The sequence below is a fragment of the Glossina fuscipes genome, unplaced genomic scaffold (assembly GCF_014805625.2).
Source record: "Glossina fuscipes isolate IAEA_lab_2018 unplaced genomic scaffold, Yale_Gfus_2 26, whole genome shotgun sequence".
NCBI lineage: Eukaryota > Metazoa > Arthropoda > Insecta > Diptera > Glossinidae > Glossina > Glossina fuscipes.
The window spans coordinates 4750746-4763515 of NW_023998421.1; the positions used below are offsets into that span (position 1 = coordinate 4750746).

Genomic DNA, 12770 nt, shown 5'->3' on the forward strand with positions numbered 1-12770 from the left:
ATGTATTCATGCGTCAGTTAAAATGTAGATTAAGGTTTTCTTTACAAATGCGAAAATACATTTTCTCTGCACACATAACTTAAAGTGAATGTATTTTTTATACCCATCACCGAGGGATGAGGGATATATTCATTTTATCATAACATTTGTAACGCCCAGAATTCAATTCAATTATGAAATGCACCTAAGAACGTCCATCTGTTCGTCTGCCCAATTGTGTAGTAACTCTAGTAAACATTAGCCCCTTCGCAAATATGAAGAGATCGCCTACGCACCCATACAACAAAAACTTTTACTTTGAAAATGAAAAAAAATCATCCTCACCCACTCCCTGTTAAAGAGAATGAAAATTGAATTCTTCTACTTCTTGTGTCCCTTTTACGATAACGATGCTGAGTATAAAAGATTCGGCCGCGACCGAATATAATTTTCTTACTTGTTTTTGTTCTACAATATTTTTTTGCACTTTTGTTTATGATTGACTGAGGTAGAAACTTTTGCGTGCATATATAGGGAATCTTGTAAATAAAAATAAAAATACTTAAGAGAATATTTAAATTGAATGCCAGTTATGCGCGTGGAAAGTATTTTAGAACAATGTTTTATGATATTTCCAGGATTCATTGAATTCCTCATATCTGTGCCAATCAATGCAAGTACGTTTTTTTTTTTTTTTTTTTTTTTTTTTAAGGATTCTTTATTAAAGTTTGTTAAACTTTTTCCATTTCCATTTCAACGCACTGTTCTACCACGACTTAAACCTAGAAAAAAAAAAAAGAAGGAAAAAATGGTACCATTTGTAAACTGCTAAAGTAAAGCAAGCAACATATGAGATGCGGTTTTATATTCCAGCAATGTACTAAATTACAATATTACTTTCTATAGCAACCATTAGAAAGAATGAGAACACATTACTCTTGCAAATGTGTTTTTGCACACAAGCAAATGTATATAACAAAATCATTAGAAATATTATTTTTCATAAGCCTGAGAGTTTTTAAGTCGTTACAATCCAAACGTTTTGGGACAAAAGCTTCGATATTTAGAAAATCACAGCACTAATGTTGAAACATGATACATTGATCCGGTATTGCTTACTGTGTGCCAAAGAAATTTGAAAATTTTCACAATGTATAGGAAATGTATAGGAGAGATATCCATCCATATGAAATTTCACCCCAATATATATGAAAACTGTTCGCACAAAAGAGCCTATTAGCAAGCAAAAAGCTTTACAATGCACTTTCCTTAGCTGATTGGTATCCAAAGTTCGCTTTAAAATGAATTTGGCTTTTTAACTTCTTTGCTCTCAAATTGTTTTCGGGTCGCCAATTTAATGCTTTCGCTACACTCTTTAACATGTGCTTTTGCTTTGCATGTGTGTTTATTTTATAATTAAAACAGAAAAAAAAATGTTCATCGTCAGTAGAAAACTGGAGCGTACTGATAAGTCAATGCATTTTGAGCAAAGCTGAATGAAAGTCAAAAATTTATTTTAAAAGAACTCCTTTTACACAAAATCGAATCGAACAGCGATTCTGGATTAACGTAAACTTCTAGTCAAAATCAGAACAGAAAAATTGGGCTCGAGTTTTTTCGAAATCGTTTCCATTTATAGCGTGCATGAAAGCATTTGACAATCCGTCCCAACTATTTCCACAGTCGATTTCTGCAATTAATCTACGCAAGCATAGAATGTTTACCGAAAACTTATAGTAATTCTAATAGGCAAGCTACAACTTGTACACGTCATACCATGTACATCGATTGCACTTGAGATAAATATAAATGCAATAGTTTGTGCATAGTCTTCAGAGAAGTTTTTTGTTTTAAACTAAAATTCACATGCACAAGATTCAATTGAGATTGATAGGCTCTTTTCAACACTCTTCAGAACAGCAGCAGCTGTTTCAATAGATCGTCGCTTGTTCATGATAGTAGATTTCTAAAATATTAAGCTTGCTCTGGACTGCCACATAGACAATAATAGTCGCGAATGCCAAGGCGGTCGTCGCGAATTCGCGGTCTAAAGCTCACCGATTGGGCACACGTCCATTAGGATGCGGACATTCACTGTCTTTCTCTACCCACTTTTTTTTTCTACACGTCGCCCGGAACATTCCCTAAATGACTTGATCATTGATAAAAAAAACCAAACAATAATAATTCTTAAATGGAATGAAATTCTATACGATGGATTTCCTACATCTGTATTACATAAGTATCAAATGCAAACTCTCAAAATTCGCAAACGCATATTAAACCACAGTAGCTAAACGGAGCGTATTATACCATTTCATCCTTTATCTACTTAAGCCCTTAAATACGTTATCATGTTAGTAAACTCTTGAACTTCTCAGTTAAAAGTTTCGTTCTCGTGTGGTAGAGTTTGTCTTGGGAAAATGTGTACACCAAGCTTGAGATATCTTTTTACAATTTTCATACACAGACAAGACTGTTTAACGTCTGATGAAGGGACTGGCGCATGTCCTGGCGAATGAACATATACACGTAAGCAAGGATTGATGGACTAGAATTCGGAAAAAGCGAATGACAACCCGACGAAGTAACGGTCAAGCTGACGGGGTAATAATTAGACTAACGGAATGACAGTCACACTAACGAAGTACCAGTCGGAGTGATGCAATTAACTTATGCAAACTTGAAATGACGAAGAGACTAGCGAAACAGATGACCCACCCAATGAAATACAAAGTATGTTAATGGTTTTCCTTGATTATGGTGATCATGTGCATTTAAAATTCGTTTTTGAAGATGAATTAATTAATAAAATCTATTATCCTAACGTTACATGGAATAGTAGAAAATTTAATTTTGTGAAAGGAAATGTTTCGCATGTGGATTCTTAGGCAGGCAGTTCGGAAGCTTTATGACTTCATTATGAAACTTTGTATATCATATACGATTCCGATCAACTTATTCCTTTTCGCAGAATGCGACGAAGAAGGATCAGAGAAAACACGGCTACGTTAAGCTTTAACAATCCTAGAAAAACTTGGTGCAAAAATTAATTTAAAAGAATATGATATAAGAGGCGTGACGATTAATTAAATAATATACTTTCATCTCTTTAGTTCTCATGTATAGTTATGTTGAATTTCAATGGTGTACAAAACAAAAAGTAATCCTTAATAGACCACTGCATTAACAACGTTAAAATAAAGTCTAGTGATAATAATTGTATTTTAATTATTTGTCTGGTTCAAAAGAGGTTAAATACTTTTAACCACTAATCGAACGCATTATTCATACATCACTGATATATTGCACACGAATACAGAATGCACATTATGTGAAATTTTTATTGCGTTTTTGCATTTTGTGAAATTATATATATTTAAATTTATTTATTTATTTACTGTTTTTTGTTTTTTTTTTTTTTAGCTCTGTTCAACATATTGCCTGAATGAATGACTGAACACCAGAGAGCAACAATAAATGAAAACAAATCTTAAATAGATAATATATCGCGAATGCTAAAAAAATATTATATTAATAATTAGAGATTTGCAATAACGGTTCTTGGAAAGGGAAACATAAAAAGGCAACAACAAACTTAAAAAAAAACGCCATTTTAATAACAACATTATATAAAAGCGATTCTACTCTCTCTTGTATATATGACGTAAATAATTTGCTAAAGCGGAACTAAGAGATTCATAAAGGATAGCCATGAGAAATTGGATTAATAAATATTGCTTTTTTTTTTTTTAAATAATGTTTTAGCAAAATATGATTATTATTAATAAATTATTAAAGCTACAAGAAAAAGGAAGAAATGCTTAAAAAATTATAACAAGTCGAAGTCGTAGTAAACACACAATAAGCTCTTGAATAAGCGTAAAATCCTTGAATAAAAATATGGATGATGCTGTTATTAACGTGCCTCTGGTTTGCAAGGATGATACAGTAGAAGCTATCGTACGTCCTATCCAAGCTAATGACGCAGCTGGTGGCGGCTTACCCTTGTCCATGCAATCAGTTAGCTTTCAAAAGATGCCAAATTCAGTAGCGGCAGTTATTAATCCGACAAGCGTGAATTTAAATGTCAATTGTTCAATGCAGCAACAACAACTAGGACAGCAACAGCAACAGCAACAGCAACAATTGCCGTTATTGCAGCAAACCAATTTTGTTGGCAACAATTTGAAAAACGGTGCTTTGATTCATAGGTGAGCTTTAAAAGTAGTATAAAATAATTTTTTCAAATTATTGCAATAAATTTATACCTTACACTATGTACTTGTTTTACAAGACCATAACAAGTTTGGGCGAACTGGAGTTGTACGGAAAGCATCGACAACGGCTGTCGGTTATACCCTCCCTTTTATTATACCGATCGATTCAGAATCACTTTTTGAATCGATTTAAGCTTACCTGTCCGAGTACCGAGTATCTGTCCGTCTGTCGGTCTTGTTTCCTTGTATTCAACCTGCAGTCCGCAACTAGCTGCAAGTAACTGCAGGGTAGTGTAGAGTATTTATTAGTGGGCCCATTTATTCTGATAGATACGTAATGAACAGTGCTGAAAATGTTCATATTATCAGTTTGTGCATTGAAGCATGCGAACAAATTGACTTGATAAGCAAAAACTTTTAATTGAAAACTTACTTAATTGCTAAAAGCATTAGTAACACAAGATATCAAATTACTGACCTGTTTTTAAGCAGTTACTTGCTTTTTGATGTGCATACACGTCAATCCAAATCTTCGCTTTTGTGCGGTCGCGCAAGTGTGAAATGAAAAAAATTTATCATTTCGACAAGATATTGTACACACATCACTTAGTTGTATATACATTAACACCAGGAAGTGTGGCATAACCAAGAAGAACAAAATAGTGTTAAATTCGACTCAGTACAATTACCCGTTGGTCTAATATTTCCCCAACTGCCTATCGGCTACACAATCAAAAGTGAATCCACTTTGAAGATATTTCGTCTGCTCAAAAAATTGAATCTCTAAGCAGTCATGTTACTAATACTAGCTTTGTATGTCACTTTGTGTGGAAACTTGTGTGGTATAATACACAGCTTAAAAGGCAACCGCAGGCTTTTAAAAAATCAATGTTTCTTTTATTGGCTTAAATGGTTCCTTAAATAGTCAACAACCACTTAAAACGATAATTATAAGTGCGATCACATTGCAAATTGTGAAAATATTTGATATTCGAACCAAAGGTGTATGGCAGTGTACGAAGAATTCAGAGTTTAAATGCCTTCTCTCGAAATACGGACAGCAAGCAGCATAATTCAAACAATTCATTCGAATTTCTTTCAGTTTCTCTAGAATATTGTTACGAAAATCCCAAACCCAATTAATTTCAGCTCAGTAATTTTTTTTAGCGGAAAAAACAAACAGGGTTTAGGTAAAAAAACCATGAATTTGGGTATAGTAACATGCTTGTAAAAATATATATAAGTAGAATATTTGTGGCAGGGAGAGTTAGTCGGGCAAGAACATAGAAAGTGAGAGTACGGCCAAAATAAATTGTGAACATAAGGAACATAATTACAAATAAAAGAGCTTTGAAGTCTATTTCTCTTGAACAAAATATCCACGATCCAGTGAAACGGACTGTGTCTTAGAAAAGCAAATTTCATAACAATATTTTCTACGCAGTGACGTAGAGTATTTTCGATAAGTTTATTTTAACTTTTCACAGGCTGCACTACTTGTGCCTCATCTTTCATTATATCGATTCACAATGAACGAATCATTCTTAACTTGTCCGTCCGTCCGACTGTATTTTGATGAAACTTGATGCAAAGACGCATTTCGGCCGTAGGACAAACGCTATTGGCAGTGGTTCGGATTACACGACGTTCTCGACTACTTCCCACATAACGCCTCGTTTTGAAAACTCATCGTATGAATAGAGTGGTTTAGGTTATTCAGTGGCGCGTTATGGTCCACTATAGCACTTTTTCACGTTTTTATTAATACAATAAAGCTTTTTTTTCGGTCAAAAATTGAATTTTTTCAATTCAAACACTTGCCAATCATATAAAAATCTATACTTTTAAAAATTTCTAAGTCAAAATCTAAATATAGGAAGCTAGATTAAGTCAGTATTTGTTTTAATTCAAATTTGAATTTGCTACAGCGAGTGCCGCAGAGGTCCTTGAGCAGGAAAAGTCCCAAAAAGATATTGCGTATATATATGTATATACGTACTGTCATTTTGTCTTATTTCTCCAAAAAAATGCGGTAGTATTTACATTGGTTCTAACTGTAATGAAGGCTAAGTCTGTAAAAGCGAAATTCTTAACGATTCGGCAGACGATCAAGGGGCTGCGACTACCACCTCCCTATCTCTTTCTCTTCCTTACCTCTTTCTGACCCGCACCATATTGCATAAATAGATGACGTCCGATGAGTTATTGGTTGATATTAAATATATATATATATATATATATATATATATACATACGTGTATATGCCTAATAAACTCCTCAATTATTATTCTTCCGTTATCTTTTCTTCCTTACAAAAAGCAAGAATCAGAAAACCCTTTTCGTTACACTGTCACAGACGCGTTACCTCTTAACTTAATTGAATTTCTTGAGTACTTTTGCAGCAATATTTCTAGTTTATAAACTTGATGATATTTTAGTAATTTTTAAATTTTTTGCATAAAAATTGAAAATTTTTCGACAATGAATAAGAATGAAATCTTGTTCGTTCCTTACTTTGATTTTTCCGCAAAATTTATTATGCGACAATTTGCGTTGTGTTCGATGTACAAGTCGCCGTCTCATTTTGATTCCGCAACGCGTGTGCGAGATTTTTGAAGAGAAAAAGTCCGCGATTGCCTGGTTAAAGTGTTAACAAAATAATTATATCTATTGCCCATGTCCGAGTACTTTTTCAAATTTCTCTTCCCATAAATCACTTATGTTATCTTAGGCTGCAAAAAAAATAATGTCAATTAATATAAAAGTAGGCAAACATTTGCATAACATATATAATTAAAATTTTACTTTTCAAGCTTAAATTTAATGGAAATTTCATAAAGCGGCTAAAATCTAATATGTTCGCACATGTTCGCAATACCCTAATGAGGGGAGAAATTTTTAATTAAAACTGTTTTCTTCTTCTTCTTCTTTTTCTGACATTTATTTTAATTAAAACAATGTACTTCACGCTGGTCTCCTTTTTCGTAAAATTTTCTCTTCTCCGAAATAGTTGCAGATAAAACCCTTTATTGCTGCTTGACTAATGAGTTTCTTTCTTGATATTAAGTTTATATCTACCTGTACAAAATAAATGCTTATTCTTAATGATTCTTAGCTCAACAATGAAAATAGTTTACATTTTCCAATTTGTGAAAAAATATATTGAAAATATTCTTGTCAATATTTAATTTGTACCTTTGATTGACTCATTCCTGAATTAAATGCGAAAGTTTAGGTTTTAAAGGTTTGCAAATTGTCGGAAAATTAACAACAACAGCAACAATAACATGTAGCAATATATAAGAAAATTGTGGTTTTATTAAGAATTTCCTTGCAAGGCAAAACGAAATATTTTAGAAAATGTTTATCGAATTCATGTCATAGTGTTACAAGACTTTAGCATATTTTCGGGAAGTGTTTAGTCAACATATCAAAATGAAAACTTTAAGATGCATTCAGCACTTCATGAACTAGTAATTAAATTGATTCAAAGAAAAACCGATAACATACTATGCATAATTCTTTTTTTTTTTTTGCAAAAATTCCACTCGGTATGTGCAAAAAGTAATGTCGACAAGAACGTAATGCTTTATCTGCGTTGAGGGAATAGTTACCTCAAAAACTATAGTATACTTTTCGCATACATTGGCAATTAATAGACAAAGCAGACTTTTATCCACTTTAAATAAATCTACGGCCAAAATAAACGTATACTACTAAAGTTTACGAGTCATGTTAAACAGCATGGAATTCGAAATCGCGTTTGTTATATATATCCGTCTGCCGTTAAAACTGTGCAGATTTTAGTAAGTTTTAAAACCAATGTGAAGACCTCCCAATTAAGTAAGCTCCAGTGAAATCAAAAGAGAAAAAGAAAATTTGAAGGTATTTTAATCAATGGCTTATAACCTATAGGAGTTACTCTTATAAAATTATTTAAGGACTCTACACAATTTTCGATGCAAAAATAGTACCGATTAACCATACGATGAGCGAAAAGCTTGGTATACTCGTACGTAACGCTTGTGTAAGGGATACACAGAGCAAAGTTTATATAAACGTGTTTTCCTATAATTATGTGAAATAACGAAAAAAAGCTTGCATTCTATCTTTTTAACACTAGAAGTGCCGCATACGTCATTTCGAGCCTTTTCAATTTTCGATCTTCAAAAAATTGATTATACCCCAAGTGACGTTTCAAAATTTTTCGGCAACTTTTCTTGATTTAATGAACAGACTTTCAAAACTCTATAATCGCAAGCATTTTTTAAACGTGGGTTTTAATCGATCCAGTGATGTATATATGTGAAACGATGTCTTCTTATGTAAATTCTCACGACAATTACCCCTTTCCCCCCCTAGAAAAACGTCGGTAATTCTTGTGTTAAAGTCATCGAAGTCTTTGCGTATTTTTCCAAAAATAATGTTATAACATTTTTTAGCATTTCTTTGCTTATTGAATAGTGTTTTGTTTGGTTCGTTAGACCATTTTTTTGCATTTTTTTCCGCAAGACGTGAATCAATACAATATTAGCCGACAAAAGAAAATTACAAGATTTAACTATTTTGCGGCACAAAAGGAAAATTAGAATCGCGTGACCAAAGTCTTTAAAACTACATTTTATTCACATAAGAAAAAAGAAAAAAACCGTGTTACAGTTTCATTTATGGTTCGCATTATTAAGTACATATTTCATGAAGTCACGCTTGTGTAAAACTAGTTTATAACTTAGAAGTGTCTAAAGTTGCCTTATGTTTTGTTAGACATGCAACCATATGCAGGTCAAACACTTACAGAATCCATCGTCGTTTTGTTTGTTCATTCAAAGATATGTAAGCATGCGGGGGGAAATATTTTTATTTTTTTCATTACAATCAGTAGATAATTTATATCTATGTTGAATAAATTTTGAAAAACCTTTCATATTACATTAAACTATTTAAACGATTTAATAACGCGGTGATTAAATATTCATGATTTTTTACTTACAATTGACGCTGATGAGGATTATATTATATATATATATATGTACATATATACTATATTTTAGAGTCTCTGAGGCTTCCTTTTTTATGGCAAAATAATTATATCCTCACCCTTCGGTGGTGGATAAGAAAAGAGCATTAAAGAATCAAAGTTAAACAAGTTATATTCGTATACATAATAATGACAAAACTAACGCAATACCAACGAGTAAAAAAATAAAATATTATTCTGAATGAAAATTAAAACAATAGCGAAAGAACGAACAAATACGATTTCATTTATATCTCTGAAAAAATATTGCTTCACTTTTATGAAATTCTATAGAAATTCAGTGCTCCACATACATGAATAGAGAGAGAGAGAAAGTGAGGTAAAAAGCAACCGTATATATAAAAGAAACGTCATGAAGTCCAAGTAAAATTGAAATGAAACGGTTAGCCATTCGAGATGCAATATATACCTGAGATAATTGATTAGATGTTGTGAGGCAAAAAATACTTTACTTTATCTCCAAACATGCACAGGTTGGGCAATGTAATACACCACTACACCACATGTGGGGTAGAAGACTGTAATAAGTTTGTGTCCCCATATATCGAGACAGATCCCCTTCTTTTTATATTAATCGATTCAGTAAATGATTCCGAAAGCGTGTCTGTCTCTCCGCCTGCCTATCGATCTTGCATTATTCTATTCAATCTCTGAGTCCTAAATTTTGATGAACGTTGGTACAGCGAAATGTTTTGTTCCAAGGACGAACGCTATTGAAAGTGAATCGGTTCGAATCGGGCCACTTTTTCGATCACTTTCCGTGTAACATCATATTTTGAAAAATCGTCATATGAACAACCGCATTAAGCGAAGTGGCGTAGGGTCTTCCATGTAGGGCCATTGCCCATAATAGAGCTTTTATTTGTTTGCTTTACCATCAATCAGAAGGTAAGATTATTTTCATTCTATACAGAATATTGTTTGAATAAAGAGAGAGAGAGAGAGAGAGAGAGATAGAGAGAGAGAGAGAAAGAGGGAGAGAAAGCGACTTCCGTATTCGTATACAAAACATGTCCTGCTTTCTAATTTAGAGATCCTCCGACCTTGTGAAGAAATTAAACAAATGTACATGTAATTTAATTGCAAATGAAAAGTAAAAAACAAATTTTGGAATGAAATTTTTTACTACTTTCGTAGTTGCAAGAAAATCCGCTTACCTCCGCGAACTAAAATTTCATATTTTTAAACTAAATTATCTAGAATTTAAATCATATTCACAACAATACGGGAAAAAATGAATGAAGGCCTTATAAAAACTAAAAGCCATTTGCGTATTAATGTCGTAACAAACTCACAACTCTTAGAGATATTAATGCAAAATCCAAATAACTTTTTTCTTCCACTACATAAAACCTTTTTAATTAAACCATTAGAAGAGAAAATTATTTACAGACACCATACAGGCACTTACTACTGGCTTATTTCCTCCCACTCTATTTAATTCTTCCTACCCGCCAACGTGCCTGAACGTGTGGGGGAAATATCCTTAGTGGCTGGTCACAAAAAAAATTTTTAAAAAGACACAAATAAAAGCACAATAGCGGGCCATAGCCCATTATTAAATACCCTTCACTATGTAGCCGGCACTCATTTAACGACTCTTCAAAGCAAGGCCTTATATGGGATGTGGTTAGAACCATTTTTAATAGCGTTCGCCCTTGGGCCAAAATATGTCTGAATAAAGAATTTTAATAAAAATTGTGGAAAGACGGATAGACAAGCTTGGGCGATACTGAAAGTTATTCTGAAGCAATAGCGCGTTCCGAGTGCTTCATCCAGCCGCACAAACTTTATAATATCCTTATAACGCAACCGGTGAACACAATTATAGATATAAGAGTAGCTTACGACCATACTTGCCAGTTAGCAGATTGTATGAGCAGATTATTTTAAAACATGAAAGATTCTATATATGTAACTCACAATGAATCCATTTATGTCCATGAATGACGATAATCCACTGCAAGATAGAGCGACAGCCTGACCAAAACTAAGCCAGTTTAAGTGGATGTTTGTTTTCTCTACTTACTAAGAACTGAATTTTGTAAGAAAATTATCGCAAATTTCTCGACTTACTCGCTTGAAATAACCTGAACTTAGATTTATATTTGTCTAAAACTATATTTTATTGTAAAAATGTGTGTGTGAGTGGTTTAAGCGAAAGAGATATATGGCTCATATGTCCAGATTGACAAACATTTCATCCATTCATGTCTTATCTTTCATTGTGGGCTATCAATAATAAATTTTAATAAAAGCGATATGAAATTTTGAAAGCGATATTGTTTTTATTGATAATGTGACCGTATACGACTTACATCGTTGTGCAAGGACATACATAGGATGAAAATTTATCAACACTATATATAAATATACGAAACAAAAAAAAAAAGACAAAAATCTTTCGGTGAGATTAATATCATATGGAATATGGAAAAAGAAAACTCGAGGTCGAGAAAGTAGTTTCACCTAACCTTAGTACAACTCTAATTTAGTGCGTAACGTTTAAACATCACTTATGTTGTTGCGCGAACGGATATTATACATAATTTAAATTGTAAATTTTAGATAAAAATTTGGAAAATATGAGAATTCCCCCACAGTGAAATTAATAATCCCACGCATAGAAAATGACAGCAAAATAAACCCATTGTTGCGAGCGCATGAAAATTGCCATTTGTTTGTTACTAAAGGACAGTCAAGTTTGCAAAGCTAAAGGCGGATATTTTTTTTTTTTTTGCATTTTTTTCAATTAATATTTACACAAACACACGAACAACGTGCATATGTGCAAATGTGAAAATTTACATGACGGTGACCTAAAGGATTATTAACAAACCCTCACACATAAGCCTATGAATTATAAAAACAACAAGAAGTGGCAAAGAAAAAAAAATCCATACTATTGAATGAAAATTCAAAACTATTTCTACTGCAGCAGATATTGGCTAATGCGCAATGGCGAACGAACGCACACATACAGAGACAAACTCGTGAATAAACCGAGTACGTAAACGAAAGACACAAAAAAAAAGAACAACAAAATTCAAATAGGCTAACATAGGAAAAAGAAGGGGGGAAACAAGAAAAAAAAAATATACCATTTAACAATAGTGTGTAGGCCAAGATTTTTTAATGTGAATTACTTGTAACAACTCGTATACAAAAAAACAATGACACAAACACACACACACACACAACAACGCAGGAATCTAGGCTTTTGTATGTGGAAATGATTCTATGTTGGTTTGTCAGTGTGCACATACACACACACACACACACACACACACGCACACGTGCTTCATAAAGTTTCTCATACACAAAAACCACGATACGGTTATCCTCTCTCTACTCCCCTCTCTACTCCCGTACCAAATACCTGCCCCGTGTGAAACGACCAAACCCAGACTATCTTTCGATAACGATGTTGACGTAGATATCCCGAATGAGCCGCATTTTAGTCTTCGTTCATAAGGGCTAACGTGCACATTTATAATGCACAACAAATATAAACCTATGAAAATAAAAACAGA

At 33.0% G+C, this 12770-nt stretch overlaps 1 protein-coding gene across 1 annotated transcript in view; it reads left to right on the forward strand.

The window, feature by feature from the left end:
• The window catches only part of LOC119635281 (ATP-binding cassette sub-family G member 4), a 61173-nt gene that overhangs the window by 20526 nt on the left and 27877 nt on the right, over positions 1 to 12770 (forward strand). The window contains exon 2 of the mRNA XM_038030015.1: positions 3406 to 4193. Coding sequence (XP_037885943.1) covers positions 3883 to 4193 — 311 coding nt within the window. The 5' untranslated portion in view covers positions 3406 to 3882. The remainder of the gene's footprint in view (positions 1 to 3405; positions 4194 to 12770) is intronic.